A 17,284-nucleotide genomic window follows, 5' to 3' on the forward strand; every position below is an offset into this window, starting at 1 on the left:
TGCGAAGATGTGCGCCGGTTTCGCCGGTATGTGAAAAACAAAATCTCGGTCTTCGAGAAACATCTGCATAAAGCTACCCGGCACCAGCAAATTTAGATCGGGTCACCAAAATTGAAGAGGTAAAGAAAAACTCCTTCTTCCAAGAACCAAAATGGCGACCACACGGGGAGCTTGGCGCTACTTTCCCCCGATGCAGTGACCTTTTTCTAACCATGTTGGGAATTAACGCAGTATGTATTTTATGAAAATGTCAGATGTATGGTGTTTAGCAGCTCCCACTGTGGAGCAGTTTACCTGAGGAAAGCCACTAGCGCAGAAGCATTTTTTTTTTGTGGGCGGAGCTTTGATGTTTAGTGGACGGGTCGTCTTCTGGAGACCCTTGATGCAATAGACGATAGTAGTGTTTATTGTTCTGTACCATGCTACTACCTCCTCCACGCCGTATTAAATTTTCATTAGTTTCTTGGTTCAATCAAAGGTTAATATTATCTTATCCTCTTTTTCATGCAACACAGCGCGTTTAAACAAAATTAATATAAGACAAATAAAATAAGATAACAAAAATAAACATGGATGGCATTAATCGCACCGTGCCATGGCCTTCGTACCATATTGCCTTCATTATGGTCTAGTCCTACGCGTACAAATGACCCGGCCCCCTATGGTAAATGTGTACTTACTGATTACCAGCGAGCAGCATTCTTTTTTTTTTTTTTTTTGCTAAGCGAGGCTAGGCCATAAACCTACATATAGTACAGATCCTGTTTTTGCATTATTCTCCCAGTTGTTTAGACAGATCGCAGCAACCAGTCAACAGGTACGAACATGGAAAGTCACTCTTAACACGAATAAGCAATCGACCTCTTTACTTTTTTTTTTTCTCATTGTAGTAGGATAAGTTCATTTGAGGTACTTACCAAAATTTAAAATTTGCCGTCTGTCAACTTTTTTTTGTGTAATACGCGAAACATTCTCCGATTTTGTGTTAGCGACGACAATGTCGCGCGGTGTAAAGTCAGCGAGCAATAAGGGTTGGCCCAGTTTAGTTTTAGCCGAAAGGGACAAAATGCCGCACTGGGTGGCTCCGACATGCTAAGCTAAGAAACCGACTGCCCCATTGAGACGATAGGAAAATATGCTGATTCATTCGAACCGTTAATTAACAGCTTAACGTGTTCAGGGCGCGTGTGTGGAAAAGCTTGCGATGTAAGTCAGCGGGTGAATCTGGGCACTCTAATTTGCTTGTTTTTATGGAACGTGACGTCGCCTGCTTCACGGGGGGTAGGGGAGGGGGCTGAAGTTTGGGTACAGTATAAACACGCTGTAGGCTGTTTCCTCGTCAGATCGCACGATAATGGTCCGGGTCATACGCCTCATATTTATGTAAAACAAAAAAGAAATATGTTAAAGCCATGTTTTTGTCAGGAGCACTCAGCTATATATGAACGCAGAAGCTAATTTGATTTTCGGAGATACGAAATTTCGAAGTACGAGATTTGGTAATTGCCAAGGATACACTATGGTACTTTGCACAGCAATCAATTTCACACCGAAGCATTCGCGGAGTAATAGTTATTCCTACTTATTTCATGAAATGTTTCCAACGTGGACACAGAATATTAAACATTACAATATAAAACTTTTATACAAACAAAAACTATAAAACACGTCAAGTAAACACGTTTCAGAGGCACATCCACAAAATATTTACCGGCAAACTACTTTATATAAAACGACTCAATATATACCAAAATTGGCATCTTTTAATGCATATAACGAATACTGTAAACGACTAAATTTTCGCGAGGACCTAATTTTCGCGGATTTCGCGAATCGCCTACAAACGCGAGAAATACGTCCTGCGAACAATTCGGGCAATATGTGAACACTACGGAAGCTACGCTCGATTCGCGAAAATTAGAACCCGCGAATAATTTCAAATTTGCAGCTTTGGCCCGATTCGCGAAAATTTGAGTCCGCGAAAATTAAGTCGTTTACAGTATATAAAACTATATGCTTAGAAATTATAGTAGTTGATATTAACTCATTGAGTAACATATGAACTCCAAAGAGAAAAGCGACAACAAACCTTCACTCAAATTTAGCTAGCTAGTCTTCGCTATAGGGGCTTTGACGAACGACGTCGTCTCCAAAGAGACACTGCCTAGAACCGACAAAGGCTGTACAGCAGTGCAGCTCTATCGTAGGGTGTAGAAAGTTATACCGTCCTTAGCTTAGCTTTATACTTGTGTTTCCTTAGCTTCTCACCTAAGACCCCCACCCCCGGTAAACCAGGTGATGTGATGTCCATGAAAAAGCGCCAATCACATTGCCGAAATTTGTGTGTGCGGAGTGGAAGTTCGTCTGCTTTTCTTGCAGGAGTTCTGGTGACGTCAGAATGCCACCGAGCTCTTCTTGGCTCCGCTTGGAAGGATAGTGGGTAGGCCTGAAGGCAGCTTGCCTTGAGGTCTACCCCCTGTCCTTCAATCAGAGCCAATCAGAGCTCGGCGTTCTAACGTCACCACAACCCCTGCAAAAGAAGCAGACAAATTTACGCTCCGCGTTGACTGACTTCACGAGATTTTTCGAATACACATCGGGGACATTCGGGCGCGAATATCAGCCTGAACGCCGCCGAGCCAGTTCAAATTACCGCACCCCGCAATACAAGTGCAATGTGGCGCGAATGCTTACGGGAAGACGGCGGGTGCGACGATGGCGTCGGTGGCGGTGCGGCGACGCGACCGGCGCCGTCGCTCGGCGATCGGGGTGTCGGCGAACTCCGGCGGCGGCGTCACGGTGGGCGTGGACGACGGAGGGTCTGGGGTGCCCGAGCCCGACGAGCAGGACATGTCGAGGCTGCAGCCGGAGTCGAGGCTGGCCCGGCGCCCCCTTGAGCCCGTCTTGGACGCGACGTCGTCGTCGATGTCAGCGCCGGGAACCTCGGCCTCGGAGCTCGGGGGCGTCGCGTCGTGGATGAATCGCGCCGGCTCGGAGTCTCGCTCGGAGAACGGCTTCGGAGTGTCGTGTCGTTCGGGCGCCGGTACGACTGTGTCGACGGCGGTGCCTGTGGGTGTCGGGGGAAACCAGGTAAAAGGACAGAAAAAAAAAGTGATGTTACGAGAGTTTTGAGCAATGCTATACACCTTTCGACCACTTAGCACCTGAGCCAAAAAAGTGCCTCGTGATTTGACTGTGTACACATGCGCCGTCTGGAATATTTCGCAGAAGAGAACTACCGCGCATCAGAAAGGCCAGTTCAGACAGTTGCGTTTGACTGCGTTCCAGTGCGGTACGGCATGCTTGCGGTCGACTGCAGAAGCGGGTCGCCTAGCAACCGACGACGCTTGGCGTTCCGCAACGCACCGCAGCAGAGTTGGGCCAGGCTGAACTTTCCAGTGCGGAGGGGCGTGCGGTGGGTTGCGGTGGACCAATCACAATTCGCGAAAAAAAGAACGCCGAAGCGCATGCGCGGCGCTGGCAACTACATCCGGTTCGTCCCGTTTTTCCGGTCGGGGACGTCTGCTGCGCCGGTGAGGGTCGTGTGTTCGTAGTCGAGTCGAGATCAAGCATCCCCTGCAGAATGGAATCAAGAGGAGCCCAACAAAAGCCAGGAAAGCCCACGGTGAGCGACCAGGAGGCGCTCATCATGCACGTCGAATCGCACCCCTGGCTCTACGACACGAGCCGGTCAGACTCGCGGCCGGGGTGGCGCCGTCGCTGGAGCAAGATCATCGCGGTGCAGAGCTGTCGCGGTGGTAGCCCGCACAACCAGGGGCCAGTTCGTCTCACTGCCGGCCTGTGCAACGTAGCCCCGCACGCAGTCTAGGAAGAGATTCCTGAGGTTTTCTGTTTGTTCCAGTCTCGACAACCCCGGCGGACACGGAAAAGTCGCGACGCTACCGCTGGACGCCGCCATGTTCGTTGTGATCATAGTTGCTTGACTTCATTCGCTCTGCAAGTCGCGGTTTCGATTGGTGCGCCGCAAGAGCCGATAGCAAGCTCCTATGCGGAGGGCAAGTTCCTCTGCTTCTTGCGCAGGGGGTAGCGGTGACGTCAGAACGCCGAGCCCTGATTGGCTGATCGCGACCCCCCTATCTGAGCGTCGTCTGCTCCTTTGCAACGTCGTCTGCTCGCAATGTCGTCTGCGTCTGTCTTACCTTTCCCGCGACTTTCGGAAGGCCAGATTCACGAAACGATCTTACGCCAAAAATGTGCGTGAGACAGAACTTAAGAACAAATTCGTATTCACGAAACGAAATTTTCGTAAGTTTTGCGCAGGTTACGACGAAATCCTACGACAGCTCCGAAGCTCGCATGGACGACAGCGTCGCGGTCGCGACCCACGGGCGTTTATTTTTCTACGTGCGCTTCTCACGCGTCCCGACTTCAAGCAGCAAGAAAAAAGTACTTGAAACAGACCACGACGAACAAGAACGCTGGATCCACAAACGCCCAGGAAAAGCTCCAATGGCCACGATTCCACCGAACGAGACCAAGCGAGCTTCGGCAGTTACGCCTAGCAGTCACTCCGCGACTCGGCGACCGTCTGCCCACGACCGGCTGGCGTGCTGAATGGAATATGCCCGCGCGACCCTTGTGAACCCTTCTCGTATTATGCTTTGATTGCTGACCTCAATTTTAGATTAAGAGGTCAATTTATTCCTGTTGTTATCTCCTTGTTTCCCGAGGCAACGGTGACTCTCGCCGGTGAAAAAGCGGTGAATCTCCGACAGACGGAGGAAAGGTAAAGCAGCCATCGCTTTGACTAGCAGACGTAAAGCAGACGCCCATTAAAGAATGAGGGGTCTCGCCGCACACGAAAGGACGGAAAAAGTATTTGGGAGGGAACTTGCGGACACTAACACGCTCACTCTCGGTTCTCAGCAAACAAACCTCGGCGCCTCAGGACACCTCGCTACCCTTGACTACTCTCCTTGATGCGCGTCTGCTAGTTGTTAGACAAAAACAACGTACCGCTCGAGTTATTTCGTCTGCCCTCTCTGAAAGGCGAAGTGGAGCTCGCTTGTAAAGTCGCAGGAAAGGTAAGACAGACGCAGACGATGTTGCGAGCAGAAGACGTTGCAAAGGAGCAGACGACGCTGAGATAGGGGGTCGCGATCAGCCAATCAGGGCTTGGCGTTCTGACGTCACCGCTACTTCCTTTCTCATGCGCAGAAGACGAAAATGAGCCCACTTGCGAGGCGTATTGGTTCTTGACTGCGGCGGACGGCGCTTCGACGCAACTGTGTGTACAAGCTCTCCGCAAGCGTAGTCCGCATCGGTCCGCAGTCGCGCTTCCGTAGCCGAGCGCACCGCAGTCAAACGCAAGTGTCTGAACTGGCCTTTAGAACGACTTCCGCAGTCCAGTAGACAAAAAGAGCAGAAACGCAAGGTGTGGCGAGTTTTGATTAGCTTAATATGTTGCGACGCAGCCAATGAGATCGCAGAATGAATCGATGAGAGAGTCGAAGAACGAATCACGAGGCTACGATCGCGAGCTCTGGCTCTGCGGCTTATCGTTAGGAGGAGGGGGGCGGGGGGGGGGGGGGGGGGGGGGTACATAGTGGGGCTAGTGCCCCTGGTTCAGGGCGGTGTCTTTAGGGCGAAGACTGACATAAAGGGGAATATCCTGTTGTGTCTTCCCGAGTTGGGAGGGGCCCCCACTGTGGGGCCACCTCTGGGTGGGAGCCGAGAGATACGAAACTAATCAATGCGGCGGGCCTGCTTGGTTCACGGCTGCCATGCAGTGACCGTCGGACCCGCCGTGATGCACGCTTATGACCTAGAGCGGGTTCGGACAGGGGTCGGGCACTGAAGGGCTCTTCCTCGCTGGGTTTCCCTGGGCTATTCCTTTGGCCATTCCAATTTTTTCCTTTTTCTCTTCCCAAATTGACTTTACCGTGGAATTTTCATTTGATGCAAGGACCCAATTCATTTATATCGAATTGGCTTTGAATTAGGCGTGCCTATACAGGCGTTACTGATTGAGGATAATATATTTTTTTATTATTTGAATTTTCTCACCTTACCAAATGACTGTACGGTCACTGACATCTTAAGGAGCTCAGAGCGTCGCGAGTCCTAAAAGCTTTATAGTGCTCCGCAGACAATGGGATTGCGGCACTAGCCAGTAAAAACACCGGTTAACTAGTCACGGAGCGAGCCGCATAGACTTGCAATAAACCGCGCGCGTCCTTACTTATTCAGCTGTCAGAAACTATACGGAGCGCAAGTTCGTCTGCTTCTTGTCTGGGGGTGGCGGTGGCGTTATAACGTCGAGCTCTCATTGTCTCCGATGAGAAGGTAGCGGGCAGACCTTAATGCTAGCCGCCTGGAGGTCTACCCACTATTGTTCCAATCGGAGCCAGCCAGGGCTCGGTGTTCTCATGTCACCGCAAAGTCCTGCGCTAGAAGCAGACGAACTGGCGCTCCGCATAGCGGACAGAATGTCCAGCGCTGTTTGTTTGAAAACGACGAAATAAGAAGAAAAGACAAGTTAACGATAGCTTTGTGCATAAAGTTCTAGCATTATTTCCGGATACGACTGCTACTGACGTGGCGCAGAGAATGTCCGTACTCGTAAATGCCTTGCGTCGAGATGCACAGAACGGCGTTTGACGTTGACCTCTAACGCCGAACTCGCTTTGAGGTCAATCCCTTTGGTTTGCTTCGTCGTTCTCCTTGAACTTTGCGTGGATTTCGACAAGTGACTCTTTCTCTGCTTTGGACGAAAGTAAGCAAGTTGTCTTTTTTTCTAAACAAATTAACAAACACAGCACTCAATTTTATTCCGCAGGGCACGAATCAGCTGCTGCGTTGGGCACGTTTGAACTTTCTTAAAAGATGCAGCAAGATGACGGAAGAGAGTTTGACTCTTAATTTTGGCGCGTGCAACATTAAGAACGAATCGTTAAAATAACAATGCCTAATTGTTTTTAAACTGGCGGCATTCTTGTAAATAGAAACGCAAATACGGCGTCGAGGGCATGTAACGATTTCTTGGTAAAAAAGAAACGCTGCCTTACAGTAAATCCAAGTCGATTAATAGTGAGGTTTGGTAGAAATAAAGTCTTCCATCTAGGACGCAAAATGTTTATTTGCAGCTCGCCCAAAGGATGGCTGGACCGGACACAATTAGCACAGAAAAACTGTTTTCACTTACTTTCTCGGGGAAAACATTTCAGCTGCCAGGTAGCGGAATCATAGGTAAAATGCCCAGTAATGCTTCTAACGTTTTATAAAATAAAGGCATCACCTCTTATACAAAAGTAAATCCATGGAATAACTAACGTTACGCGAGGAGGCTCGATGTACAAGAGTTGCAACTTGCAACGAGCCCACCATCCAAGGGGCAGAAAAAATTCTAGTGCTTATCTTACTACATCCAGAGAGAAGAAAAGTAGCGCACACCCGGTTCAGGAAAAGAAGCGGACGACTCGCTAAACAGCGCATAATCTCTTCTGCCGCAGCTTTTGGAAAGCAAGTTTTATGCGAACATTCTCTGCCGGTTTGTTTTTCTCCAGACCAATGATAAATGCGGAGTATGAAAATAAACTATAAACAAGAATACAAGTAAAAGAGGTCCATGCATCCACGTTAACGAAGCTGGTTTCGCTTTCCTAGACACAGAGCCGGAGGCCACTCGAGCGCGTGCACCATTTCTGGTCCCACGTGTATTTTCCGCTTCCTACACGAAGGCAATCCGCGGCTGATCCTTTCATGAAATATTGTTTGTCTCTCCTGGAGATCCCAATATATACGTGCAGTCAATTGCGGACTACACCCGGAAATTCGAGCTTCGAATACCAGTGGCGATGAACCTTTGGGATAGGATCCGAAGGCGGTCAATTCTAGATATATTCTACAGCCTGCTCTCTGGGTAGAGTGTTTTAGAATAGAGGACCCTGTGACTTTGGTTCTCCCAGCAGCTCGGGACCTCACAGTGCGCAAGCGCACAAGCATTGCACGTGCCCAGAACGGCTCCTTAAAGGGGTCATGAAACGATTTTCCTCCTTCTTCCTCCTTAGCTTTAATCCTCAACTCAAATGCGAAATGTGAAATCACGTGGTCGTGACAATCCTTCGGCACCGGTGCGATGACTCCTATCTTCCACCGTGCATTTTTTGCACACCATAGAACTTGTCATTCCCCAGTGACAATAAGTTCCGTCAGGGCACTCATTGGCCACAAACGCGAATCCAAATATTCGTCGGCGGATTAATTGTTGACGAGCGCATACATCCGAGTGACGCAGTTCTCGTGTCCAATGCGTGAGCTGGGCTCTGCTGACGTCAGTTTGGCGCCGGTGACGCGCTTTGGGAACCGCGAATGTATCATAGTGAAAAGGCGGAGAGCTTTCGAAGGCAAGAAGGTACAAAATAGTCCGCTATATTTTCAAATGTTCGTACCGAAACGCTGGCTTTTGACTCTCTAGCCTCTTTCTTTTGGCCAACTAAACGATATGCGATTAATAAAGTCCCAATTTAAAATCATTCATCCCAACCCAAAATTCGTTTCATGGCCCCTTTAAGCTGCGCTGCATGGTAGAAACACAACGCGTTGCAGCCCTTTATTCTAAAACTCTAAGGTCGCGTTAAAGGATTTTTTTTGTTGCTTTGCGCGAGATTTTCTATTGCGCGCTTGGGGTACCTCGCGGACAAACGCCTTTGATGCCTGCATTTTGTGAAGGCTTTCGTTTTAAAATTGCTCCTGACTGCGCACACTTTACGAATCTTTTGTTTTCACTCAAATAATCATTCGGAAATTTAAAAAAAGTGACGCAAATTGCTTTGCAATAGTTTTGCTACGTGAAACGTTTTTGGTTTAGCGTTGGTGGTGCTAAACCACTAGCGCTAAACAGAGTGCTTATAGAAGTTACTGGTGAGTTAGTGTTAGCTAAAGTTAGAGTTAGCACCAGTTAGAGTTAGAGTTAGTGCTAGTTGCAGTAAGGGTTAGAGTTTGTTAGGGTTAGAGTTAGAGTTAGATTAGGTTATAGTTAGAGTTAGAGTTATTTAGTGTATGTGTGAGAGTTAGAGTCAGTTCGAGTTTGTTATGTTTATAGTTTGTTATGGTTAGTAATAGCCAGAGAAAGTTAGCGAGTTTGAATTACAGATAAAATTATTTAGAGTTAGTGTTATCTCGAGTTAGTGGAGTTAGTGGTGCTGACTCCATTTTTTAGGTGGCAATTTTCCCACTAAATGTAGCTGGTAAACTGAATTTGTTTAGGTCACGTGACGTCAATTTTCCCGTTAAATCTAGCGGGAAATTAAATTTGCCTATAGGCCACGTGACGTCAATATTTCCGCTAAATTTTAGAGCGAAACTGAATATGTGTATAGGTCACGTGACATGAATCTATTTGACGTCATTTTCCCCGCTGAATATGGCGAGTAAATTCACGGTCACGCCCTTTTAAGGCTTCACTTCATTCCAAAACCTAGCCTATAAATGTTTTACGATAAAAAAAAAAAAGACTTGATTCTCACCTTCGGAAGTCATGCAAGATTGATCATGCATACATTCTTACATTAGGGGTGCCGGGTACTTTGTCCTTATCCGAGCCTGATTTTCGGCCGACAAACTCATATTTGTACTTTTTTCTCCGACATATGGCAAAGCATTTGCGAGAAAAGGATGAGCTTCTTTAAAAATGATTTTTATTTACGTTCCTACATAACAACTGCCGAAGAGACTCCACCCTAAGAAAATAACGCTCTATGCCCATGTAAGATATGTACGGGTTACCCCAAAAAAGTAGCTAAATACCGTTACCCATTACTCGCTCAAAAGGTAACTAAATACGTTACTCGTTGCCGATTCTCAATAGGAACGCGTTACTTTCCTCAAAAATAACGGGTTACATTTCTAGCTACTTTCACGACCAAATAAACCACGGTTTTGGTTTCAAGGTTTATCGTTCTCTTTTCAGTAGTCGATTCACATAAGCAGCAGCCACCTCTCAAAATTTCCATCAGTTATGTTTCCCCGCTTTCTTGAGAATACATGTCCGGCGACGCTGAAAAGACGTTCTACTGACGCGCTCGAAGGAACGGCAGTGTTGCGCTTCAGGAAGAGCTGGTGCATCTAAGATTCCCTTTCTCTTTTGTACTTTCTGCTTCTAAAAAGTTCCAAGTTTACGATGGGTTCTGTGCCTGCCCGCATTGGCAACCACCGTGTTTACATTCGGTCTATACACGATTCTAGAAGGTTAAACCAACGAACCTTATTGTGTTCGCAGGGTGCTGGACATTCCCAGCTGTACAGTTCAACTGGCGTGTTCAGCGATAATCGTCGCAATACTCTCATACTGCTTAGCTGTTTTTCGGGTTGCCAATCTGCTTTTGTCGCAAGAGGCGCGTAGTAAGGTTAAAATCAAAACATTGCTGTTTAAACCTTGTTATACAAGTTACTCCTCAAATGTAACAAAGTACTGTTACTCGTTCCTTGGCCTTAGAAGTACCTACGTAGGTTACTCGATCTTTTTTCTAAAATAAGTAGCTAAATACGTTACTCGTTATCGAAAAACGTAAATAGGTAAAAGTAACTGGTTATTAATAATGCGCTACGTGCATGTCTGGCCCATGCGCAATAAAAATTCGCCTGAGTCTTTTTTTTTTTTTTCAAAGAGTCAACTTTTAAAGAAAAGGCGCTGATGAGATGCTCGTCTTCCCGTGACGCCAAAAAACTGGTGCGTTCGTGGGAAAGTGATGCCATCTCTATTTATAGTTTCCGAGAACTTAAGAGATTCAGGGTGTGGCTAGCTTGAGCATTTTTTTTGTTGCTCCGCCGTCAACGAAAATGCGGCATTCTCATTGACTGTGGTGTACAAAACGCGTAGCAAGACCCGGGAACGTTATAACCCACGTCATGCGTTTCTTAAGATGTCAGGGACTATAGGATTTCAAAGCCAGTGCCTCTCTTCCTGGTGTACGTTGTAAGGTCAACAGCCTTACAAAAACCATAGTGCATACATCCTTGAAGGAGCGTACCAACTGTCGTCGGACGGCGGTCTGCTCCAGCGGCAGTGTCGTCAGCAGCGAGGGCGGCTGAGGGGTCCTGAGGTCCTTGAGCGACTTCGGGACCAGAGGGCGTGGCGGGCGTCGGCGTCCAGTGCACGGCCGCGAGCAGCGCGTGCAGGCTGCTCCTGGTGGGTCTTCGGCGACGGCTGAGCGATCCCCTTAATGCCAGCAGTCCCCTGTCCTTCTGGGCGGTGTGGTCCAACGCGGGACCGCAGAGACCCGGACGCTCTGTCGCTGCGCTCAGAGACCGGCCACGCCTGCCCGCCGACGCCGCCGACGCCGTTCCGTCGGCCTGCTGGGAGACAAGAGACGAGACGCGTGTTTTAAGTGACGTGTAAATGTTTACGAGCCTTTCTCGCACCTAAACGCATCATGAGGTATGGGCATTTGATTCATATCGAGGAAGGGTCCACTAATTGTGGAAAATCGTTTTGGTTAGTGAGGTTCTCTGGCCCCCAGAGGGACCAGAAGATGCCCCCAAAGTGTTCCACAGTGAAACTAAAAATATTTTTGAGCAGTGTTTGGTTTAAGAAGTAAGTTCAGGTATTTAAGCATCTTCTGGCCCCCCGAGGAACCAGGGGGCTATGCTGCACGTTTTGGACCCCCAGGAGACTAGGGACAAGGAAGTGACGTCAACAACGCTCTTTGGATGTTGATTGGTGGAGTCGCTGATGACGCGTTGCGTGGTGCTGCTAAGATACGTTCATTCACACCTACGTCACTTCCGTCTTCCTAGTCCCCTGGGAGTCCAAAACGTGCAACAGAGCCCCCCAGCAGCTCTCGAAGCGTTCCCAAAGAAAAAAGAAGCTGAGGCTAGCGCGCACTCTCATTTCAGAACTGAACTTGGCCCTCTTGGCATAGCTCGAAATGCTGGATAAGTGGGCACACCTTAGAAGAACCATAAATGTATTGAAATTTTGGGACGAACAAAATGAACGCCAATCGGAACTGTACACTTTAGCGCAAGTAGCCCTTGGTATAACATCCAGACAGGTCAGCGTAGATTGGGGATTCTCGGCATTCAAATTGATTTGGTCGGAACAGAGGTCTCGCATTTCACCAAATACACTTGAGGATGTGTTGCCTTTGAGACCATGCTCAGTACCTCGGGCCGTTCTTCCTCACATTGCCTTTTACCCACATTCTTTCATTTTCTATCGTTGCAAGAGCGCACACCTGCCATAACTTTTTAATGACCTACTTTTTAATATAAATAAGCGTTTGATTCTCTTTAATTTTAGTTTTGAATCTTTTTTTTTTGGATGCGAATACGCTTTTTTGTTTCGGAATAGAATCTGAACGTGACTTCGTTTTATGGAACAAAATTGAAACCAGAACAACCAAAAACGTATTTTGTTCCGACACCTTGGTGTGTAGTAGTAGTTGAAGGCTCGGAGTATGTTTATGTTGTCTGCCAGCCGATTATCAGGCGGAAGTTTGTCACGTGGCACCAGTCGGGAATAAAGTGATTAGCCTTTTTTTTCTGAGGAGAGGTAAAGTAGTTGAAAGTCTAGAGAAGTTGGAGAGCTGCAAGATTAATAGTTCGATTTTTCGTTATGACTTGAGCGTTCCACCGTGCGTCAATGATGTCCTAATCGCAAACTATGTACAAATATTTAGATGCGCATAGTTTGTGAAACTAAATTCTTCCAAATTAAAATTCGATAACATTGCCATCTGCATTCTCTCCAATGTGTTCCGCGACTCCCGCTTCATTGTTAACACCACGAAAAGAAGCATGCATTTTGTCACACTCGGCAGATTTTAAGCACATGGAGAGTTCCCACTAAATATATTTCAAATCTATATTAAAATATTATTTTAATACTCACATAAAACTGAGAAAAGGTGAGTTGTGCAATTGAATTGGATTTTTATATTTGTAAAGTCTCTTTTTTCTATATTGGTTTGAGTGCGCATGTTTTTGTGTATACCTGCACGAATACGCATGCTTTCGGCATCCATGTATGTACAAATGCGCATGTTTTCGTACATGTGTTTACAAAGCAGAATTGGGCAGTATCGCGATACAAATGTATCGCGATAGTATTTGAGAAATAAATTTCGTATCTGCATTTCTGTATCGCGATACACTTTTTTCACCAGTATCTGTATTCCTGTATCGAAATACATTCGGAATGTTTCTTTGTATCGCGATACAATCAGGATGAAATGTATTCCGTTACATTTCTTGAAAAATACTCCCTCCCCCCCCCCCCCCCCGAAAAAAAAAAAAGTCCCAACGCATTTCTTTTTTTTTTTTTTTACTTCTGAGGGCACCAGAGTCAAGGAAATGATGGGGCATTGTTACTATGCTGACCAAGGTTAATTTTGATTCTGCAAGCTATTTTTCTATGCGTCCTCTCTTCCTCTCTTCTGAGAAGTGTTGCGTAGTTGGGGACTCGAACCAGGTGGCGTGCCAGGAGTGGAGTCAGAGGATCTTGTGCCGCAGGTCCTTAGGTAGGGATTTCTTGAGTCATTGTTTGCTGGCATTCAATGACCGCTGCTAGCTGTCTCTCTCGCCTTAGCGTATAGAATACACCCAGCCGGCAAAGCTAAGTCTCATTCCGTTGCAGCACGAGCATGGCGGTGATTGACTTGAAATAGTAGGAAGGCTCACGCTGTGAAGTTCAACACATTTTCGAATGCATCTGCGGCTGCGCCCGTAACATTGCACGGCTCAAGGGTACGTCATCAGCCGACGTGAACGTGACCCGCTGCTCTGGTGATCCGAAACCCAGAAGAAGGCCAGAAGTGGCCTTGCTGTGCCATCCTAGACTACGTACTCCCGCGACTCGTCTCGAGACCGCTGTTTTTCGGACAGCTCGCACCTGTGCCGGCAATATCAGCTCGCAATTCACGAGGCTTCTGTTTGAATTATTCTAGGCAAAACTTGAGGACTGCAATCCGTGCGTCGGTAGCGGAGGGTCGGTAGTAAGGACCTTCAGAACCGGGATGCTACCGTATCGTTTTTTCAACCGTAACAGAAGATAAGACATGTATTCCAAGATGCTTCAGGTGGTCCACTATTCTCAAAAATTACAAATGACACTGCAAGCACGATCTTCAACTAGGTAACCTACAACGAAAGTACGTATTGTCCTTTCATACAGCAGCGTGGTAAAGTTTCATGGTCAAGGCCACATCTACAGATAAAGAATACTAGTTCATTCCACCGTGACATCATGTGATAAATGTTGACAGGATTCCCTCGCCAGACAGACAGGATGTCATGGAAGGGACCGCGGTCAGCCCTTGATCAAACGTTTTTTTGGGCCCACTGAAGACTCCTTGTCGTCCAAAACCACTACCTTCAAGGCAAAGTTCCAAGCCTACAGGAAAGTAATTTCGGGATCGAAAACATCCACTTCAAACTTCATCTCAGTTGGCGTCTAAAAAAAAAAAAAATTGGAAAATGTATTGCACTATCAGTATTTCTGTATTTGTATTTCTGCCCTCCCTAAAATGTATTCCTGTATTTGTATTTCCAAATACATTTTGCCTCTTTTTAAAATGTATTTCCGATACGTATCGCGATACATTTTTACAGATATATCTTAGTATCAGTACTTTAGCTACTATTTTAATGTATCCCAGTATTTGTATTTCCAAATACATTTTTGAGTATTTCTGCCCAACCCTGGTACAAAGGTAAAGGTTCGGCAGCCCCCTGCCTGGTTAATAAGCGACATAAACGGAAATTAAGAGCTTTAGTCATAAATTTAATAAACGGAATCCCGACGTTTGGGCCAAATAATATACTTCGAAAACAGCTCCCTGCTGGCCTCGGAGAGGAATCGGGAAAACATCTCTTCGTGAGTCATGGCTCATGCAACGCCCAAAAGGGAAATGAACCACTCTTTGGGTATTTTTCCCAGCAGCTATGCGTCGGGGCTGCATGACATCACCAAAGCTCCGTACATCTCTGGGTGTATATAAACCAGAGATGACGCTAACGACATTGCTATAACGAAATTACTGTAATTAAATTACTTTTTGCTGTAATGAGTAATGTAACGAAGTACTTTTCTTAGTTGATAATTTAGTTATGTAATAAATTCTTTTCAGGCAATAATTCTGAGAAAAAGTATTCATTACTTCTGTAATTACTTTTTTTTTCCGCGGCCCATCTGAGAACGAAATCTGTGCCGCGGGCGTCGAGAGCGAGACGGGATCGAAACGCGAAGCGGATGAAGAAAAGCTTTCGAGCGAAGACATTTGGAATGCCACGGTTCACGATACTCCATTAAGACGGATTCACATCGAAAAGTAATTGGGGACCGTTCCAGGCTACACTATGGAGGGCACGTCACTAGGAAATTCAACACATTTGAAAACCTGTCATGAGTAGTCGGGAGATAATTTTAAAGGGATACTACAACCAAATTTCGGCGCTTATTTTTTGGTCTATACGTGTTCAAAGGAGTGGTATCACATCAGACACACCAATATCCTGTTAAAAAAGACAACAAAAATAAGTTTAAAACAAGTTAAACGATTAGCAAAGAGCACTTGACTGATGTCGCTGAAGCCTCGTTTGTAATGCCCGTCTAGGAACCTTCACAGCTGGCGACGATAACTGTCTCGCCCAGAACTATACATGCTTTGAACCTGGCGTTATCCCGACAGCTGTACGGTCAGCTCAAGAGAAGAAGGGAGGGTGTTTAACTCCCCACTCAACGCGACTCTCTTTTGTGTGCCCAGATGTCGCTATTCTTCCTCTAGAAGATTGCAGAAGATTAACCCGTCACTCAAAATTCACACAAAAGCAGCTTTGCGATTAGTTGCGGTGGCCCGATCACTTGCGTGCTTCGGCCGCTTCGGTGGCTGGAATGGCTAGGGCATCCTGACGACGTCAGCCTCGCCGCAGCTTTGCTCATCCCGAGACAAACAACGTCACGATTGCGAAGGATGTGGCGTGCTCTCCGCTGGCTGCTCTCCGTGCGCTTGCTAGAGTGGGCCGTTTATTGCGAAAAATACAGCCATCCGGCTCAAAATACAAACGTGCGATTGTCATTTACGGACATCGTAGATCATAATCAGCCTATTTGTGAATACGACGGGTATATCCAAAATTTCGTTGAAGTATCCCTTTAAATCTCTTGCCAAGGTTCCTAACTTCTCGTGAATTGCCTTGTCCTTCGTGGGTAAAGATGCTTTTTATATGCTCCGTTATCCCCTAAGCTGACAGCGTGGCGGAAGCTGCGCACTTGTTGAAGCAGTCATGCGTCAATCTTTCGCCACTTGATCACGCCCCCGCCAATACCCACGCGCGGAAAGCGAAGTCTGGTGATGAAAGGGAGGCGGTTGACCGGTCCGGCGAGCGCGTGGCTTACCCCCGCCCCATCAGCTTAAGGGTGAACGGAATACAGTTGGGAACGGCAAAAAGCGAGCAAAGCAGGCTCACCTCCGCAAGTAAAGTCAGGGAAAAGCAAACGCGCTGGTTCGTTGTGAAAGAAGACATTTCTGGAGGCGCCCGCCACCCCTCTCCTTCTCTGGACGTGTTTCTCCCTTGAAAACATCCGGCCCCCTTGCGTGACAACGGGCAATAGTCCGCGCTCTTCTGGTGTTGTGTAACAATACCCCTCGAGAAGAATCTCCGGTAATGCGTCGACCAGTGCCCTTGAAAGACAACGATTCGACTGCGTCTGAGTGAGAAGGTTTTAGGTATTTGCTCAACCTCGTGCAAAAGTGGATTCGGGAACGATGGAGCAAAGGCCACATAAGGGGCAGTTTAGAATATCACACAACTTCATGTAAAAACGAGTTCCCATGTCTCGTGCAACCGAAGTCGACGACTTCTCCAGAATTAAGAGGACGCAATCACATTAGTCATTAACCGATCAATCCACCGTTGAAAGAACAGCGAAACCGGTGCGCTGTATGTTTTAGTCCTATCTTAAGGAGCTCTACATTATTTTTAATAATTACGTCGTCACGCGCACGAATTTCTGCCTGAAAGAATTTAGAAGTAATTGGAAAGCAATGTAATTACTTTTAGTCTGCGGTAATTTCTAATGTAATTTATTTACATTTGCGTATTTCTGAGGAAAGTAATGAGTATTGTAAGTCAATTACTTTTGAAAAGTAATTTTGCCATCTCTGAATTAAACAAGGGAGGCTTTTACCGGGACTCAAGCTTAGATCGACCTGGTCGCGATTCGTTAGGGTGTATGATTAGAATTCTTAATTGCCGTCAATGGGTGTACGAAAACATGCAGTGAGTTTCAGAATGCCCCGCCATGTAGTATTAGGACTGTTTT

General features: G+C 46.8%; 1 protein-coding gene across 1 annotated transcript in view; it reads right to left on the reverse strand.

The window, feature by feature from the left end:
- Nucleotides 1-11,392, reverse strand: part of LOC8028114 (mucin-5AC) — a 101,344-nt gene extending 89,952 nt beyond the window's left edge. The window contains exons 1-3 of the mRNA XM_042290368.1: nt 11,372-11,392; nt 10,992-11,316; nt 2,695-3,067 (exon numbers count right to left, since the gene is read on the reverse strand). Of these exons, the coding sequence (XP_042146302.1) occupies nt 2,695-3,067; nt 10,992-11,316; nt 11,372-11,392 (719 nt within the window). The remainder of the gene's footprint in view (nt 1-2,694; nt 3,068-10,991; nt 11,317-11,371) is intronic.
- Nucleotides 11,393-17,284: the final 5,892 nt, after the last annotated feature.

The sequence above is a fragment of the Ixodes scapularis genome, unplaced genomic scaffold, assembly GCF_016920785.2.
Source record: "Ixodes scapularis isolate PalLabHiFi unplaced genomic scaffold, ASM1692078v2 PGA_scaffold1__304_contigs__length_218370807, whole genome shotgun sequence".
In the NCBI taxonomy this organism is placed as follows: Eukaryota; Metazoa; Arthropoda; class Arachnida; order Ixodida; family Ixodidae; genus Ixodes; species Ixodes scapularis.